Source organism: Citrus clementina, unplaced genomic scaffold (genome assembly GCF_000493195.1).
Source record: "Citrus clementina cultivar Clemenules unplaced genomic scaffold, Citrus_clementina_v1.0 scaffold_4, whole genome shotgun sequence".
NCBI lineage: Eukaryota > Viridiplantae > Streptophyta > Magnoliopsida > Sapindales > Rutaceae > Citrus > Citrus x clementina.
Genome location: NW_006262274.1, coordinates 8,364,100 through 8,383,297, shown reverse-complemented (window position 1 = coordinate 8,383,297; position 19,198 = coordinate 8,364,100). Strand labels below are relative to the sequence as shown.

The 19,198-nt window shown below is 33.3% G+C and overlaps 1 protein-coding gene across 2 annotated transcripts; it reads left to right on the top strand.

Annotated features, from left to right (window-relative positions):
- The first annotated feature begins 13,341 nt into the window (after nt 1-13,341).
- LOC18044925 lies at nt 13,342-18,964 on the top strand. Of its 2 annotated transcripts, XM_024185262.1 has the most exons (6): nt 13,342-14,000; nt 15,003-15,714; nt 16,643-17,012; nt 17,949-18,330; nt 18,441-18,593; nt 18,708-18,964. In XM_024185262.1, the coding sequence occupies exons 1-4, from the start codon at nt 13,748-13,750 to the stop codon at nt 17,994-17,996; spliced, it is 1,383 nt and encodes a 460-aa protein (XP_024041030.1). In that variant the 5' UTR covers nt 13,342-13,747; the 3' UTR covers nt 17,997-18,330; nt 18,441-18,593; nt 18,708-18,964. The 2 variants fall into 2 exon arrangements, with proteins under 2 accessions (XP_024041030.1, XP_006436624.1); XM_006436561.2 differs by lacking the exon at nt 18,708-18,964 and having other exon boundaries at nt 18,441-18,663.
- Nucleotides 18,965-19,198: the final 234 nt, after the last annotated feature.

The window sequence follows — 19,198 nt, the reverse complement described above, 5'->3', positions numbered from 1 at the left end:
TTGCCAAGATGGGAAATTTATAATATGTTACATAATTACAAATGTAAATTATGTTATAAGCACAAAATAACATTTTACCCCTTAATAAACATACAATTTTTAACACTATTCATGGATGTTAACATCAAGAATTTTGAATTCCATCTAGTCAGCACATCTAACACCATAAACCCATTATATGAGATTTTTTCCGCATTAACACAAGCTTTGAATTTTTGTAACCTCAATAGGGAAGATCTAACATATTTCACTGTATTACGAATATTATCTATTGATATCTTCACCACATCCAAACTATCATTCACAATCAAATTTATTTTGTGTGCTGAACATCTCACATGCAAATACAGACCATTTAAAACTAACGAATCCCAACTCCAATTTCCTAACTTTTTCTTCAAATAATTGACTGTTTTTTCATTAGCACTTACATTGTCTATAGTAATCATGAACAAGCTTTCAATTTCCCAATCGATCATACACTTCTCAATGTGCTTCCCAATGACCTCTCTTTTATGATTAGAAATATGTGCAAACTAAGTATTCTCACTGTTATCACCATGTAATTACACATTTGAATTAAAATCTAATTATCTGCAGTGATATATACCCTTTGTTGATTTGTGCTAAACATACTTTTCAATATCTTATTCTCATTCTCATATAATGGAAGAATATCTCTTGAAATTGTCCTCTGCAAGGGCACATCAAACTTTAGACAGCATATAGTCATAAACTCCAAAAACCCCTTAGCCTCCATAAATATAAAGGGCAACTCATCTTTAATAATCATCTTTACAAGTGCCGTTCTACAAGCCTCCTTACTAAAACCTACAGAAACAAGCTTAGCATTACCAACACCCTTTTCAGAAGTTAAAGAACATTAATTTTCATCCACTTTGGGCTTTACTTTTTTATACACAGGACACATTTTTTCCAAATGAGTTCTCAAGCCGGTAATTCCTTTAACACTTTCACATACATGCTCCTTACAATAGTTACACTTCATTTATTTTTTCTTCAATGTAGCTTTGAAAACAATTCCTAAACGTGTAATCTCAAATGCCTACCTCTTTTCTTCGTTTCGAACACCATGAAATACTAACTAGGCAACCCAAGAGGGGGGTGAATTGGGATTTTAAAATTTAAGCTAAGCAAACCACACAACAATTTAATCTATTGCCTTAATCAAATTGAAAACAATAAATTCAATCATGCACAATATTAAAAGAGTAAGGGAAGAGAAAACAAACACAAGGATTTTTACGTGGTTCGGCAATCCCCGCCTATGTCCACGCCTCCAAGCTCACCCGCTTAAGGATTTCACTATCCAAGCCTCCCAAGGCTTGAAGTTTTTACAATTGACTTCCAAGGTGTCAATGAACCTTTACAATCAAGAGATTATCTCCCCAATCTCTTCACCCCAAGTGTTTCTCACACTTGTACACCCACAATTTGATGAGAAATAAAAATTACAACAATGAAACTTTCTTTAAGAGTGGATATACAAATGATAGCTTAATGAAGATTTAATCTATGATGATTTTCGAATTTGAAGCTCAATATAAGTTGTGTGCACTTGTTTATGCTTGTGAAAATTACCAAAAATGAATTGGATTTGAGTTTATATAGTTTGAACTCAAAAACTAACCGTTATGCACATTTTGGTGATAACCGGCTTACCGTTTATGGAATTCGGTTAGCCGCTTGTATGTTATCGTTAAGGCAAAAATTTAAATTTTAAAACAACCGGCATGCCACTTACGATATCTGAATATCCGTTTATACTCCAGAAGCTCACTGCCCAACATCCGGATAGCCACTTACCAAATTCGGATAGCCGCTTTCCATCCGGAGAGTTTCTGCTCAATATCCGGCTAGCCGCTTGTCACATCCGGTTAGTCGCTTGCTACAGTAACTACTACAGTGAATTATTTTTAAATTTATAGTTTGACCCCAAAACTTTATATAACTGTAATATGGCCCAAAACGTTATGAAACTTTACAAATAGGTCTAATTTTAGAATTTATAAGTAATACTTTGTTAATCCCAAAACTTTTTAAAATTATGATATAGCCCAAAATATGTGAAATTATAGTATGGCCTAAAATATTTAAATAGTTTCAAATAGGTTCAAATCCGAAATTGAAAACAACATTTATTAAAATCAAGGATTATAAAATTCTTTCATTTTAGTCCATATCTTGAAAAACAATCTAATAACATAAAATCATTTTTCCATCAAATATAAAACCTTTATAATGTGAAAATAATGGTTTATTTAAAAAGTATAAAAATTAATTTGAGCTTAAAAGATTAATCATTCTTAATTTTGTTTGTTATCATCAAAATCAACATTATGGAAACATATATGTTAACACACTATTCTTAAAATCATCTTGCACAATCTCTTTTACATCATTGTTATTTTCTTCCATCCTACACATAAGGCCTACTATAATAAATTTATAGTAAAAAAGAATAATTTACAAATTTGTATTTGCTAAAAAAAGACAACGATTTTGGACTAAAATGAAGAATTTTCATAATCATAGTCCCTATTTGTAATATCAAAACTTTTGGCCGAGATTGTATATAAGGTAAAATAAGCTTTCGTGCCATAATAAAATTTACAAAAGTTTAAGGACCACAATGATATTTTACCCTATTAACTTTCGATTGAAGACCTTTTTGAAAAGTTTACAAAAAATATTAGGTCGTAACAGAATTTCTATATGCAAACATCTCCTAAACATCAGGCCATACTAAATTTTTATAAAGAGCTATCTTTCCACTTCATCTTCAACCTTTATCACCTAGCAGAATCGCACGAAATTCACCTTCAACAACTATGTAACACCCGAAATGAAAAAAGCACTGTAGCATACCCACACACAACTAATAAATCAAATACTATTAATAATTTAATATAATAATAATAAAATATGGTAAACATGAAATTAGAAAAGAGTCATTTCCTAAAAAAAAGGATCTATTTAAGAAAAAAAAAGAAATAGAGCAAGCTATATATATATATATATATACATATACATGTACATGTATATGTATATATATATACATATGTATATACATATGTACATGTATATATATATGTATATACATATGTATGTATGTATGTAGGTATATTCATTTAAAAATATGACAACGATAGACAACAGCAGCAAATTGGAGAGTGGAGATAAAGATTTGGCGCAATTAGAAATGGATGAAGATTTAGAAGCAGTTGTTTGAAGATTTGGCGTCAAAGATTTGGCAATGAAGAAGCAAAGGTCGTGAAACGGCAAAGATTTGGCAACACCGACCACTAGCAGAATTGGATTTAGGCTCCGTTTGGTACAGCTTATTAAATAGAGCTTATAACAGTAGAGCTTATAGCAGTAGAGCTTATACAAAATAGAGCTTTTGGACAAAAAGTCATTCAATGTTTGGTTGTCAATAAAAAAAGTACTTTTGAACCATTAAACTGTGTGATATTTTTTATATTATATATTTTTAGAAAAGCTTTATAACCTCTACTCCTAAAAGCTCAAATTTTGGGCTTTTTCTAGTAGAGGTAAATTAGCTTATTTAAGCTAAAAAAACTCTACTAAAAAAAAAACCAAACACCATAAAATTTTTTAAAAAGTGCTTATACAATTAAATAAGCACTTATGGCTCTTAAATAAGCCATACCAAACAGGCACTTAGTTGCAAAGATGGGACTTAGGGTTTGGGTTGTGCAGGCAATGGGGTGAAAGCAAGTCTTGAAAGCGGTGCAAACATATGTATATACATGTAATCGTGAGATTATAAAAATGCCATGATATCGGTTCAATTTAAGCTTTATAATTTTTTATCCAAAAATCGAAACAAACCGAATGGCTCAATTTGGTATTTACACATTCGGTTTTTTAGCTTAAAAAAAATCGAATTAAGACCAAAAAAATGAACCGAACCGAATTTTTCAATTTCAGTTCAGTTCTGCCCAACCCTGCTTTTATCTATCACATATGAATGTCAATTTCCTTGAATCCTTAATATACTCCTTCAATGTCCCAAAAACTAAGTCCATGTATTTGTGCTCTCCACACTATATACACCGATAACAATATGATAAATTTCAATGTTAGCATTTATACTAACTGTTGATAAAAAAATCTCTTTGTATGACCCTTTCAAATTGCATTTGTTAATGCTAATAAATGGTCTACAACCCCTTTTAAAATGCTCTCTAAGTGCTAGAGAGGAAAAGATGCATATATCAAAGTGGGTTTTAGGATGACTTCCGTGTAATCTAATCACATAAACTATTGCCAATGGATTTGGCATTATGTCCAAAATGATATGTGCATATGACCTTATGACCCCATAGCTTGACTCATAATCAGCCCTACTAGGTTGTAGAGCAATGTTCTTGGCCCTATAAACCTTCTGTTTATCAACTCTGCAACTATACATCTTATCAAGCTCACTTAAAATAAAGGTACTATTGGTTTTAGGATTTAGAAGTATTGTATTATGAGATTGAGATATTACAAATTGGGCAGTGTAGTATGGGTTCTTTCACAATCTCTGATAAGTATGCACATTGTAATAAGACTTAACCATAAATGTATCTCCAAATCTAGTCCTAGAAACATGCAAATACCAAGGACAACCAACCATGAACACCTAATTGTGATTCTAATTCTTTTGTGATGCGTTTACTTCTCGGATTGAGGAATCGAAATCCGGAATCGAAATGATTGACGGCGTTTACATCGCAAAAATGAAGCAGGAATCGGAATCAGAATCATAATAGTAGGGTCCACAACTATTTGGGACTGGAGAATTGGAGATTGATTCCCATTAGGGGAGGTGGAAATCAATCTCCCATTCCCGGGAATTCCCATTTTACCCCCAATCATATTCAAATATTCATAAACTACCCTCATTTAAATAAAAAATATAAATACTGAAAATTAGAAAAAAGGTAAAATCTTTAGAACCCGTTCTTTTTTTCTTCGAAGCTGGATGCCATAGCCTGATCGTGGTCGGTCACTCATCGGTTCTAAAAGCACACCCCGTCGTCGTCGGTTCTAAATCACTGCCCATCGTCATTACAATTGGTCCCTGTCGTTGGCTCTTAAATCGCCGGCTCATGGTCGTTGATCTCGTTGTGGGTTCTGTCATTGCCGGTTTTGAGCTTCGCCGCTTGTCTTTGCCTATCGTTCACCGCCGACCGGAAGCTTCCAGTCACTATCATCACCGCTACAGGTATCAGTGAGCTCAGCCCATTCCATTCTTCATCATTTTTATTAAATAATTTTTTTAACACAAAAATTGTAGCATGAATTGAAGATTAATATGAGCAAAATTGATATCTACCGAAAACAAAAATTTATTAATATGTTTGTCTGAGACTTAGTTGATTAAATTATGTTTAGATTAATTAAATATAGAATTAAATTTTGAGCTATCCTTGATTAATTCACAAACAAAAAAAATTAACTATAGAATTTTATCCTATGCTTGATTAATGACTATTTTGATGATTAATTTTTTGTTATGTGATGAATGGTGGCTGCAGCTAAATTTTGAGCTTACATATATTGGTTTTGAGCTTACATATATTTGATAGAGTTAATTAATATGATTGTGTTTGTTTGTAATTAAACATATTAGAACGACTCTATTATTAGCTAGAAAAAAGAGAGTCGTTATAATTATACAAAATTTGGTGATGATGTTGCAAATGATTATGGCTCTATACTCTGCTATGTGTGCCCAACTTCGGTTACGTGATGAACAAGGATTGATTTCGAGGTCATCCTATAGACTTTCCCAACAAATGAATGTTTTGTATGAATTGATTTATGAAAGTGATGTGAAGTGTTTGTCACAATTAAGAATGGATAGACAAACTTTTTACAAATTATGCAAGCTACTTCGTGAGAAAGGGGGTTTCGTAGGTAGTAGGAAATTGTCACCCGAGGAAATGCTTGCAATGTTTTTGAATATTTTAGCACACCATACAAAGAATCGAGTGATTAAGTTCAATTTTAAAAGATCTGGATGAACAATTAGTAAATATTTTCATGAGTGTTTAAAGGTAATGATTATATGCCAAAAGGAATTTTAGAAAAAACATGAGCCAATGTTGGAGAATTCAATGAACTCAAAATGGAAATGGTTTAAGGTACGTATAGTATTATAATAGATATTGCTTTTAATTATACACTTGTGTATAATAACTTCAAAAAAATCTCTTCCTAATTAATTTAAATTTTTTTCCTATTAGTAATGTAGAATTGATTGGGAGCATTAGATGGTACATATATAAAGGTTCACATTCCAGAGGCTGATAAACCAAGATATAGAACTAGGAAAAACGAAATCATTACAACAAATGTCTTGGGAGTTTGTTCGCAAGATATGCAATTTATTTATGTGTTATTGGGATGGAAAGGTTCAAGTCATGATATGCAGATTTTAAAAGATGCTGTGTCTAGAAAAAAATGGTCTAAAAGTTCCGCATGGTAATACATCTAACTATCATTATGTTTAAATTTTAAGATTGATTAAATTATGATGACTTTTGTAATTGTATTTTATTTTTTTAATAGGTTATTATTACTTGATTGATGGTGGATATATTAATGGGATGGGTTTTCTTTCACCATTTTTAGGGCAACGTTACCATTTGAGTGACTTTAGGGATGGACACCAACCTATTACCCCAGAAGAGTTGTTTAATATGAAGCACTCAAGTGCTTGAAATGTGATTAAGCGATGTTTTGGATTGTTGAAAAAGAGATGGGCTATACTACGAAGTCCTACCTTTTATGATGTAAAAACAAAAGGCGTACAATATTTGTTTGTTGTATGCTAAATAATTTCATTAGAAAAGAAATGCCTTTCGATGATATGGAAATAGAAATGGATAATGAGCCACCTCCGGGTATTGACACTGACTCAGAGATTATTAATACCATTGAGCCCTCTAATGAGTGGACTTTATGGAGACAAAATATGGCCCAAGAGATGTGAAACACGTGGCACGCAAGTAGACAAGCATGAAGAGTTTGTGAAGGACTTTGCGGAATTCGAGTTGTTTGTCATGGAGTTGTAATATTATTTTACATTTATTGTTATATTATTTGTTGGCATTGGATGTTATATTGTTTGAGTTTGAATATTGTATTGTTCTTTGAGTCTGGATATTGTTTTATTTATTTGACAGTAGATATTATATTGTGCTTTGTTATTACATATTGTATTATTTTTTTTTAGATTGGATATTGTATTGTTTTTAAAATTTCGATATTGTATTGTTCCTTTATATTGAAAATTGTATTGTTGTTTGACTGTTCATATTATATTTGGACATATAGAATGAGTTCTCTTTCCACTCCAGCTCCTAGAGGTTGGGGCATGAACAAACATTTTTGGACAACTGTTGAGGATAATGCATTAGTTGACTTCTTGTTGGAATTAGGGGTGGGCATAAACCCACAACCCATGGGTTTACCCAAACCCAAACTAAATTAAATGGTTTGGGTTGGGTAAATTATGAAAATTGGTTAAATGTGGGTTTTATATAAAAAACCACTTCATTATGGGTTGGGTATGGTTTACCCATGGGCTAGGAACCAAACTCCAACACTCAAACTTGTCAAATGAAATAAATGAAAACAAAAACAAATAAGTGAAAGGTCATTATTAAATTGTTTACAGCGTGATTAATTGTTAACAGTTAGAAAAGGAAAGTAACATGTAAAAACAAATATGAATTAAATAAATGCTATTGTAAATAATTAAATGAGATGAAATTAGTGTTTGATGAAATGAAATCTTTTCTTTTAATTTATGAATTCATATTATACTTACGTAATTACCGCTTTTATGTTTCTAACAGTAATAAGAAAAACACCAAATCTATATTGTTGTTTTCGTATTTAAATTAAGGAAAATTATAGTAATAATGATGAGATGGTTTTTGAGGGTATAGTTACCTAGCCCATTGGAAGGAAATAATTAATAATTATGAGAAATGATATTTCACTGGTAAAATATTGTTGTGACAGAAATTATAAATCTTATTATAAATAAAATTAACATTTTGTGTGCTATATTAATACTGTAGCATAAATAATACTCCGTTTTTTATTTTGATGGGATTTATTGACATTGATCCTCCATCCTAAAATTTATTGGCAATCAACCTATTGAAAAAAAAACACCATTTGATAGAAAATTGTCATCTCAATAATTATAAGTCAAAGGATACATTTTTTTTAGTTAAAGAAATTTTATTATTTTAACTAAATGGCACTCACATAAGTTGGTTTCTTTCTTTCTTTCTTTGAATTTACCTGTTGGTATCATGTTTGTGGAAGTTTATTATTAGAGTTTACGTTCTTATTTATTGAAAATTAATAATTTTTGTGATTAAACTTTATTTTAATTTTCTAGTATTCTTTAATTTAAGGATTAATTTATTGTAATATTTATTATTTATAATTTTTATCCACTATAATTTTTTTTTCTTATTTTAGTATCAATTTAATCATTAATAATTATTATATAATTATATTGATCAAAATAAAAAATATTTTGATAATAAAATTCAAACCAAAATGGGTTGGTTTGGGTTGAACCCAAACTTTTATGCTTTGGTTTGGGTTGACTTAAAACCCAATTCAAACCAACTCATACCCACCCCTAGTTTGAATTGAGTCAAAATCCTATGTGGAGGTCGGATTGTGGTTTTAAGAATGGGTACTTACAACAATTAGAAAACAAGCTTGAAGCAAAATTGCCGGTTGTGGTTTGAAAGCTTCTCCTCACATTGAATCTAGAGTGAAATGGTTGAAGCAAAAATATTGTGTCATGAGTGATATGTTATCTCTTAGCGGTTTTGGGTGGGATAATGACAAGATGATGATAATGTGTAAAAGGGATGTTTTTGATGAGTATGTTAAGGTAAAGTTTTAAATTTTATAGTGTAATTTATACTTCTTAATTTATGTTACTTATACATTTTTTTTTAACAAAAACGAAAAGATGCAGCTGGTTTATTAAATAAATCATTTCTACATTATTATGTATTTGGTGAGATTTATGGCCGAGATCGGGCAACTGGGACTAATGCTGGGAATGCAGATGATGATGAGGAAGAAGTTCGATTAAATGACAACGTTAGTGTCAATTTAGGAGTTGAGTCAAATAATGTCTATTTCGGAGGTGAATCAAATAATGAGCCGATTATGGAGGATTTTAATGATGATATGTCATACACTCCTCAACCAAATGCTACTTCTCATCAACAAGTTGATTATGCTCCAAGTAGTTCAGGGAATAGGTGAAGGAAAATGAAGAATAAAGATAAATTATTTGATCACATGTGCTCAAGGATTGGGACAATGGCTGACTCGGTGGCAACAATGGTCCTTAAGATAGATGGTTTGATTACTACACTTTCTAGCGATAGGAAATAGCTGATTTACAAAGTATGTTATATGGAGAAATGAGCAAAATTAAAGGCTTGGCTGATGAGGAAATATATGACGCCACTAGTATGTTCGCCTCGAAACATGATTTGCTCTGTGTGTTCTTTACCTTACCCGATCACCTCAAGAAATGATATGTGTTGCAAATGCTTTGTCGTGAGGTGTAGTCCAATGTTAGTTATGATGTTAAAGCTCTATATTTGTGCTGCTTTTGGGATTTAAAACTTATAACTATGTGACTTATTTAACTATGTAGTGAGACTTTATGTGGCTTAATTAATCTTATGTTGGTGGAACATATGTTGTTGTAAGAATTATTTTGGATCTAAATATGCATTTTATGTTGGTGAGACTTTATGTGATTTATTTTGGATTTTTATGTTGGTGGGACTTTATGTGACTTAATTAATCTTATGTTGGTGGGACTTTATGTGACTTAATTAATCTTATGTTGGTGGAACATATGTTGTGTTAAGAATTATTTTGGATTTAAATATGCATTTTATGTTTACTTATTATTATTTTAGTTTCAAGTTATTAGCTTATCACTAATGCAAAATTGGACGGATGGCAATTTACTGGAAAAGTTGTCATTTGTTGATTTTGGACCATACAAATTTTATAATAATAATAATAAAAAATAAAAAATTAATCAATAATAATAATAATAACAACAACAACAACAAAAATATTGTTATTATGATTCATTATTAATAATAAAAAAATCAATTATATAATTAATAATAGTAATATATATCAATAAAAAATATTATAATTGTTCTTATTATTATTAGTAGTTTAATATTATTTTTATTAAAAATAATAAAATAATAATTATTTTTTTAACAAAGAACAATAATATATTACTATAAATTATTATTATTATTTTATAATTAATTTATTTATTATGAATAATAATAATATTTTATTAATTTTATTATTATTATTATCCTTAATCTATTTTATCATTATAAGCAACAAGAGGTATTTTAGTAATTTGAAACAATCCATTCCAATTGCAGAGTAAAGTAAACACATAAATGGGAATTGAGTTCATTCCGATTCCGATTCCAATTCCGATTCCGATTCCGACAGCTTAAATAAACAACTTATTCTGATTCCTATTTCCCATTCTCATTCCCATTCTAGCCTATTCCGATTCCAACCTATTCCTAGTAAACACATCATTAAAGTGTTATTTCGATCTCTTACATCTTTATTTAACAATAAAATTTTAACAACAGCTCTGTAATTTTTAAGGTATTGCCCCATAAAGAACTCCACAAGAAGATCATCTACAGGAATATAAATATTGGCGCTAATTTCATAAACCATTTGGTCTATCACTCTATCACCATCTTCACCAAAACAGGTATCAAATTAATTTTCATCACTAGAATAACATGATAACAGCTCATCAGCATCGTCATCATCAGATTGAAACACTTTAGGCTCATTTGTATTCTGGCCAAGTTCAGTGGGTTGGTTATAGACATCATTATCATCACTAGCAGAAAGGCTATAGACACTATTATCAGAGTCATTGCCGCAAAATGGTGAGTCTATGTATTCATCTCTGTGTTTGAAATTATGTTTTTATGGTTGACTAGTATTGAGATTAGTTATTTGGCAAACCTGTGATTTAAGTTTTGGAGTGTTTGGTTAGGATGCATTTGTAGTTGGGATATTAATATTTCATCATTGTTTATGAAAACATGTAGAGGTGATTTTTTATGTAGCAATGAGGATAAGAATTTAGAATTAAATGAGGTTTGTCTCTACTGCATAGAGGAAGTATGAAAATGTTGCTCATTTTCTTCATTTATAGCCAAATCAACCATTATTTGATTAGTTTCATTGCTGTTACAAGGGCTTGATTTTTCGTAGTAAGATGGTGATATGAAGTAAGTGTCCAAAAAGTCTTCATACAATGACGAATTACATGCCTTAGCATTTAACACTCTAATTTTCTTGTTGGCATCACTTCTAGGGATGAGGGCTTGCTTAGTTTGGGATTGTGATGAGTTAAGTGCACTAGCCTCATCATTATAGCATTTGAAAGAGGTTTAATTATAATATGGGTGATGTTTCGTTGCCATTTGAAGAAGGATTTGGTAGTAAGGTTTTAGGTTAATAGTGGTAGTGTTTTCATCTACCTGATTGTAAGTGATCTTCTTACTAAATTAACAGGCAATGACATTATCTCCAGTTCAAGATCCATGAGAGAGAGGCCCTCATGGTTATACAATGATTACAATTTGAATAGATCATCATTACTAAGGATCTTAATCAACAGATTGTCCCATGATTGTGTAACAGTTAGCTTGAATTTCTCATCCAAATCATCTCTCTCTTATACACTAGTTTCATTACTTTGTTCACAAGAATAATTGTGCTCATTTTATCTGGGTCAACTTCACTTATAAAATGTCTTTGGCCCATAAATGAAATAGAAATGTTGTTGGTTGATCATCAACCATTTTTTCCACCATAAAATAATGAAATGATGCGCAAAATAAAGTATCAGAAACAATAGTCAACACTTTTTCCAACAATCAAACACTTATGGCATAAAAACAACATGAATAACTAAATAAGTGACACTAACTCATTTATAATTGAGAATAAAACTGATGAACAACTAATTTAACCCAAAATACTCAATCGTGTCTAATAATTTTCTAAACATCCATTGATAGAGCAGAGCAAAGGTATAAACAATTACGAAAGAAAATGGGAAGTAACTATGTAAATGAAGGGCATGAATGTGATATAAGAAATAATTAAAAACACAAATAGACATGCAAAGAACATGAAAAAAAATTCAAAAAATTAGTAGTGAGAAAAACATCAATAGCATGAAACCTATGACTAAAATGCCTAAAACTCAACATGCAAAGAAATTGGACATTCAATTTCATGTTGAAATTACTTAAAAATAAGAGCAAAATAAAATTATTCAAAACTAAAGGAACCCACCTCAATATCTTTAGCATCGTAGATAGAGAGAGTTATCTCACACTCACTCACCACAAATGACAACATATTCATTCTATACACTCTATACGACATGGCTTATCAAAAAAGAGCTATGATAAGTGAAGGATTAGTATCATGGAGGGAAATTATCCTCTAAATATGTGCTATTCCCTCCAAAAACCCATACTTTTTTGTTTAATCTCAGCTAAAATTGCAGAGTTGCAATGTTATAACAGTACATGAGTGCAATGATTTATAACATCACTATTCTCGTCAATCTATGTTAACATTGCATTTTTCCTTTCCTTTCCTTTCCTTTTTTTATTTTTTGCTAGTCGTTTGGGTCAATCCTCACTTTTACCCTTTTAAATAGTGCATTTTGTCTTTTTTATATTTTTCTCCTCAATCATTTGCGTCAAATCTTACTTTTACACTTTTACTGTCAAAACTAATGGCCAAAGTTGCTAATTAGAGGGCGTCGTGATGGTGTTGAAACATTAGAGTGGGCGTCAACTTTTGTTGAAACATGTGGGGGCAGATGAAAAATAACTTAAATATTAATGTTATAATAAGAACTTTAAAAAAGTATGGTGACTTATTTATTAAGTTGCTAACAAAAAAGCAGCCCCTTACTCACTTCTAAAAGTTATTGTAAAAATAAAAAAACTTATGCAATAAATAATTTCTAATGAATTTTACCAAATATTATTTTATTAAAACTAGTGAAATAAACTGTTTAAATTCAGTAATTTCAAAATAGGACCTAAAAAGTATATTTAGGCTAACTGTGGCGGATAAAAGCAAAATTACAAAACTTACGTAGTGTGTTCGCACATGCTGTAAGCAATCACACAAAATCTGAAAATCATCGCCCCGGACGGAGGGACAAAAGAACCCCACTAATTCCCAACGCCACGTGGCAAAGAATCGTATACGCTAACTTTCCCAGCCTCTCGGCCCCAAGCCACACTTCCCGTAGCACCCTTACCACGTCCACCATCGTCAAACCCTATCTCTCTGTGTCTATCTCTGCTCTCTCTCTCTAGATTAGAATTAGATCGATTCGGTCCTCGCTCTCCCCCTATGAATTCCATCTCCAAAACGACACGCCGTTTTCCCCATCCTTCCTCCTTCTCCTCCTCCTCCTCTCACTTTCTTTGATGATCATTATCCCTTTCTCTCTCTCCGCCTCCTCGTTCTCGTTCTCGTTCTCGCACGATTCGAAAACCCTAATTTCTCCGCTCTCTCTTGATTCCCTCCTCTCGAGACTCGATTCATGGAGGGCTCTGCGGCGGACGATCTCGGAGCCCCGGAGTCATGGGAGGTCGCCGATTTGGACGCCACCATGAGCCGATTGGGTCTCTCTTCTGATTCGAACCCTCACCAGCTCGACGACCTCACCGACGCTGCTTCTTCTGCTGGTGCTGCTTCCGCCTCTGCAGCTGATAATAAATTCTCCGAGGATGTTATCAATCAGGTCGATCAGTTCCTTCGCGAAGCTATCCAAAACCCTCGCGAACGACTTTCCAGTAAGTTTGTCTTTAGGTTTTTTCCTGTGTGTTTGTTCTGTTTGGACATATGAATTTCTTATGCTTATTTAGTTGTTTACGGATTACTGTACTATTGTGCATTGTATTAATGATACATCATCATTGTGATGTTGATGATAATGAAGTTATAATGATATTTCCCGCTACAAAGTTTTGACAGCGACTTGCATTGGTAATAGCTATGTTCAGGAAATGAAAATGTTACTATGACTAATTAATGATTTTCATGCGTTCATGATGGGTGTAGATGGCCGGGGAAAATGAGTTGTAGAAAATTGATAACATAAAGACTTTCTAATCTTGTGACTGGGAAAGATAGAATCTCGGTAAGGACTGGGACTCAGAGAAGAGGAAGATTTTGTTACACTAATCTGTGTATTGCAGAATCATGTAGAGAGTGAAAGCTTATTAGGAGAACTGTGCAATGACTGAAATTAGTGAATTTATAGAGGTTACACTCTGTGTTTGCAGAGATTGACATACATAGTATCTTATAAATCATGGACCATGTTTGAAAAGCTTAGTTGGCGAAATTGAAAGTTGTGAACGAGTTTTTCGCTTCTTGGTTTTGCACTGTTGTTGAGAGGGTGCATAGTATTTTCAGATGTTATCTGTTAGATTGTTCATTTTTTATTATAAGTTACTGCAAGTTCCTCATGCAGCTGATGATATTTCGGCTTATGAGCTTTATCTTGGTTTTCAGCCTGTTTGGATACTTGCACATTCTCTAAATACTTACACAGTTTGTATTTTTCTCAATATAGTTTTGAAGCATTCAATAATGCGGCAGCACCTAATCAGAGATTAATGAGTTTTTGAATTTCTAACTGTGCAGTTATTAGAATGTAACTGAGCTTGAATCTGTTGTGCATGTATGGTTTTGAAAGATGAGCAAAAATGTGTTCAGATCCTTCAAATATTATTGTTGGTTGTATAACTCATCTTCTATTAACAATAATGGTCCAAATCTCTTTTGTTCAGTTCTGCGGATGGAGCAAGATGTTGAAAAGTTCATTCGTGATCCCACTCAGCAGCAATTTGAGTTTCAGCAGTTGCCTACTTCATATTTGCGCTTGGCTGCACACCGTGTGGCACAACATTACTCACTGCAGTCAATGGTTTTGTTGGACAATAATTTACCTGACGGTTCTGGTTCCAGAATCATTGTTAGGAAGACTTCTGAGTGTAGGCTCCCTCCAATTCGCTTGGCAGACATCCCTGTAAATTTGCCCTCTGAGGACAGTGGTGCTGTCAAGGTTGCAATTAAACAGAGGCCACAAAAGAAATCCCAGATTTTGAGCAATTCAAATTCAAATTCTTCAAAGGCAAATAGCTCCAAAAGTGTGGAGGAAAGAAAAGAAGAATATAATAGGGCTCGTGCACGGATATTTAATTCTAATAATGTTAGCGGGGGTGACACTAGAAAACCAGAAGCTGAGCCAAAGTTGCAGGATGGTCCATTGGGAGTGGGTCCGGTGGGAGTGTTGAAGATGGAAGAGAAACCTATTTCCAGTGTTCCTGATATTAATTCTGGAAGGGGTCTGATTGATTCTTCTTCTAGTAGCAGTAGGTCAGCAAGAAATAGGATGGAAAAGGAGCCAGTGGGTAGGTATAAACCAAACAATAGGGTCGCCATATTTCGAGACCGTGAAGTTGACCGCAAGGACCCTGATTATGACAGGAGCTATGATAGGTAATTTGGGCATTTTATTTTGCTTTTTTTGATGTATTCGGGTCTTGGGCCTTTTGCAGGAGTTATTAAGTTTGTATGTGATGTGGTTGAATTTCTGCTTTTGGGAGGGAGATGATGGTTATATCCTGGTTGAACAATGAGGTTAAACTTTTTCCTTATTGCTGGTTTCTGGCTTTCTCTTTCTCATTCAAATTGCTATTAGTTAATTGCTATATAAATGACTAGGAAAGTTTTCCTTTTCATTAGATGGTTTCTGTTCACACCTGATAGTGAGTAGTCTTATTATTTGGTCTGCTAGTTCAAAATGTAACCTTAACTATTTTTTGTTTTTGTGCTTTCAGCTCTTTATTTTCCTTTTTTCTTCTACTGGATATTTGGCTTTTTGAATGGTATATAAGGTTCTACTAATCAGGTCTGGGCTCCCGACATGTAAATGGTCTGAAACTGTCCAATGTTGTAAGCATGGTTTCGCCTATTTTGCCGTGCACAGCTTTCCGTCATGTTCTGCAGCATCTTCTTCATTGCACTTGATTTTATAGACTCTTCATTTGCTCGTGGTTGAGTCTTGTTTGATTATTAAGTTTTAATTAATTAGACTTTGATAATGCGATTTCTCTTTTAAATATTTTGATTGAGCAACTCAACTTTGACCAGGAGATGAAAGCTTTATGATTTCAAAACAATTTGCAGTTGATTGTATGCATTGCCCGACAATATGTATGGAAATTAAGTTTTATAATAACAGAGAATAATGAGTACGGATGAAAATTCTTTAGGTAGCAAGGATGTTATAAATTTAATAAAATAATACATAACGCTGGACTGGTTTCTGTTCTAGGATTTTAACTGTTTCATTGACAGATTTGACAACTATGCTCTTGTGGACTGCTTAGCTAAGACAATTGTGTTTTTCCTTCTTACCTCTCAGGTATGCGCAAAGATTTGACCCTGGGTTTGGGTTCAATGGCGGACCATACTCCATACAACCTATGTACGCCCCTGCTTTGAACTATAACACTGAATTCCCGCAACTTGGATCAACTCATAGGCCTCAGATTTCTAATGAGCACCATCCTCATCCTCTTCCTCAACATCTTCCTGGGCCATGGGCTGCACCTTCAGCCCCCAGAGGACTTAGATATGGTCATCCAGAAACAATGATGCCTCCATTTAATCCAAATCATGTTGGTGCGCACTCCACGGCTGCCATATACATGCATTCCTCCCAGTATCCTTGTCAGCATCCTGGAATGCCTTTTATTCATTCTCATGAACATGTTCACCAACCTTTTTCACAGGTATGAAAAGTCTTTTAATTCTACTTTTCTAGTTTTCGTTAGAAAGCTCCAAATAGTTTCTTTCCCACTGTCGAAACCTTATTTCTTTTAGATACATGCTACCTCAAATGAATTGGAATACTTGCTCTTTCATTTTTTGGAATAAATTTAATGGGAATCACATTTTCATGTTCTTTCATGGTGCATGAGCAATGCTGTGGAAGATCTGGTGGATGGGTTGAGTAGTCATAAGAAAGTCTATGGTCATAAGAAATTATTAGCAGCTTACATTTTATTGATCATCATATGGTGTAGACTCAGAAATTAAATAAGATATATGGTTTATTGTTTACTGACTAAACTACTTTTGCTACGCTTTTGTACTACATTCTGTTACCTGTCCCAGTTTACATGGTAACTGATGTTGGAAGATTTGATTATGATTTTCTCTCTACCTGACCTCTGTGAAAACCTTTCTGCAATTGCAAGTGTGCTAGATGGCATCTTTTCCACGGTACAATTTGGTTGGCTATATATATTTGATCATTTTTCATACACGTCTTTTTCCTGGATGATGCATATAGCATATAGCTAATCCTCAATCTCTAGTGTAAGTTCAGCTTCCATAATTTTGCCCCTCACCAGCCAGATCTTGGTATCAGTTGGCTGATGTTTTAGGCCTGATTTAGTGTGTCAGATGACCCAGAAGAGATATACTTGTTAAAAATATCTATCGTCTCCTCTAATGAAATAAAGTTATAGACAAACTATGGCTTCAACGGCTGGGACAAATCAATGAAAAGATGACGAGTGTGGAGCTGCTAGTTTAATGTTCTTTTTAATGAAACCAAATTGATTGATGTCTGCAGTTCTCATTTGTAATATTGAATTCATATCTTAGTAGCGGTCTTTTTCCTGCTTTTGCTTGACTATCCATTTTATGTTGTGCCTGTGCAGTCTCAACAGCAACCTGACACGAGTTTTGGATTAGCCCGGCCCCGGTGAGGGGCTTGGGCCATGCCTGCACCCTGCCAGCTGGAACTCGAGCTTCAAATATTATGGGCTGGTATACTGATGCACGGATATGTCAGTTGGCAGGAGTGCAGGCATAGAGAGCCGAGGTGGACAGGAACGAGAATTTTTCAAATAGACATCGAGTAATCATTCCATTCCACCATCCTCGGTCTCACTTGGAGCTTTATCCTTGATGAAAAGGATAAGAAGCTCAATCTTTTAGAGATCCATTGACTGGACGAGCTGAGAGCTTCTGTTTGCCTCGGATGATAACGAATAGATCGAGTGTGGTAGCTGGTTACATATGCACTGTTTTCTAATGAAGGTAAGTCTCTTTGACAACATAGCCTCATCTTTCTTTATATTGTCTACAAGTTTTGCTTAGATTTAAGATATGATCAAACCAGTAAATACACCGTTCCACCTTTTCTACAGCATGAATCGGGGCGAGCAGGAAAAGTTGATGAATTTTTCTCTGAGAGCTGGCAATTTTTATTTGGCTTGTTGGAGCTTTGGTGTGCTTGCTGCTACGCCCCTCTTCGATAAAAGATCAGTTGCTTCCCGTCTTTATGCTTTGCCAGAACAAATGTAATTTGACAAATCTTTTGATTAATGTCCTAAAATTTATTTGAAGAAATTAGCCAGACCTCTTTGTAAATATCTTGTGGCGGATTTTTTATTTTTATGATTTTGTCCTATAAGGATTACCGTGTCAGAATTTCTAAAGCCAAAAGCATCTGATATGAAAAGTCCAGGGAGTGTCCGTCGGGTGGTCAAAGCGAGTTTCGGTTTGGAATTCTTTTGCCAAGGGAGACAAGTCGGGGCAAATGTTGGATATGTTCTGGAGTTGTGTGTGTTCATCAGTAAAATTGTTCATCAAGGTGGACAAACCGGATAAATGTTCTAATTTTATCTAAATTTCGATTAGATTTAAAAAGGTCAAATTTAAATTAGAGAGGAAATAAATAATGCTATATATTTTATTGACACGAACTCAAACTTACTAACCATTGGCATAATAAAATTTCAAAATATTATTTTACTGCATTTACAGAAATGGTAAATCTTGACAAATTGTTGGATCTCTTATCCTGAATGGGTAATTCAAGCAACTTCAAATAATTAAGAAATGTTTTCAACATTTCAGTAAGTCTACTTGGAAGCTATTCTAGATAGGTATCACTCAATATTAC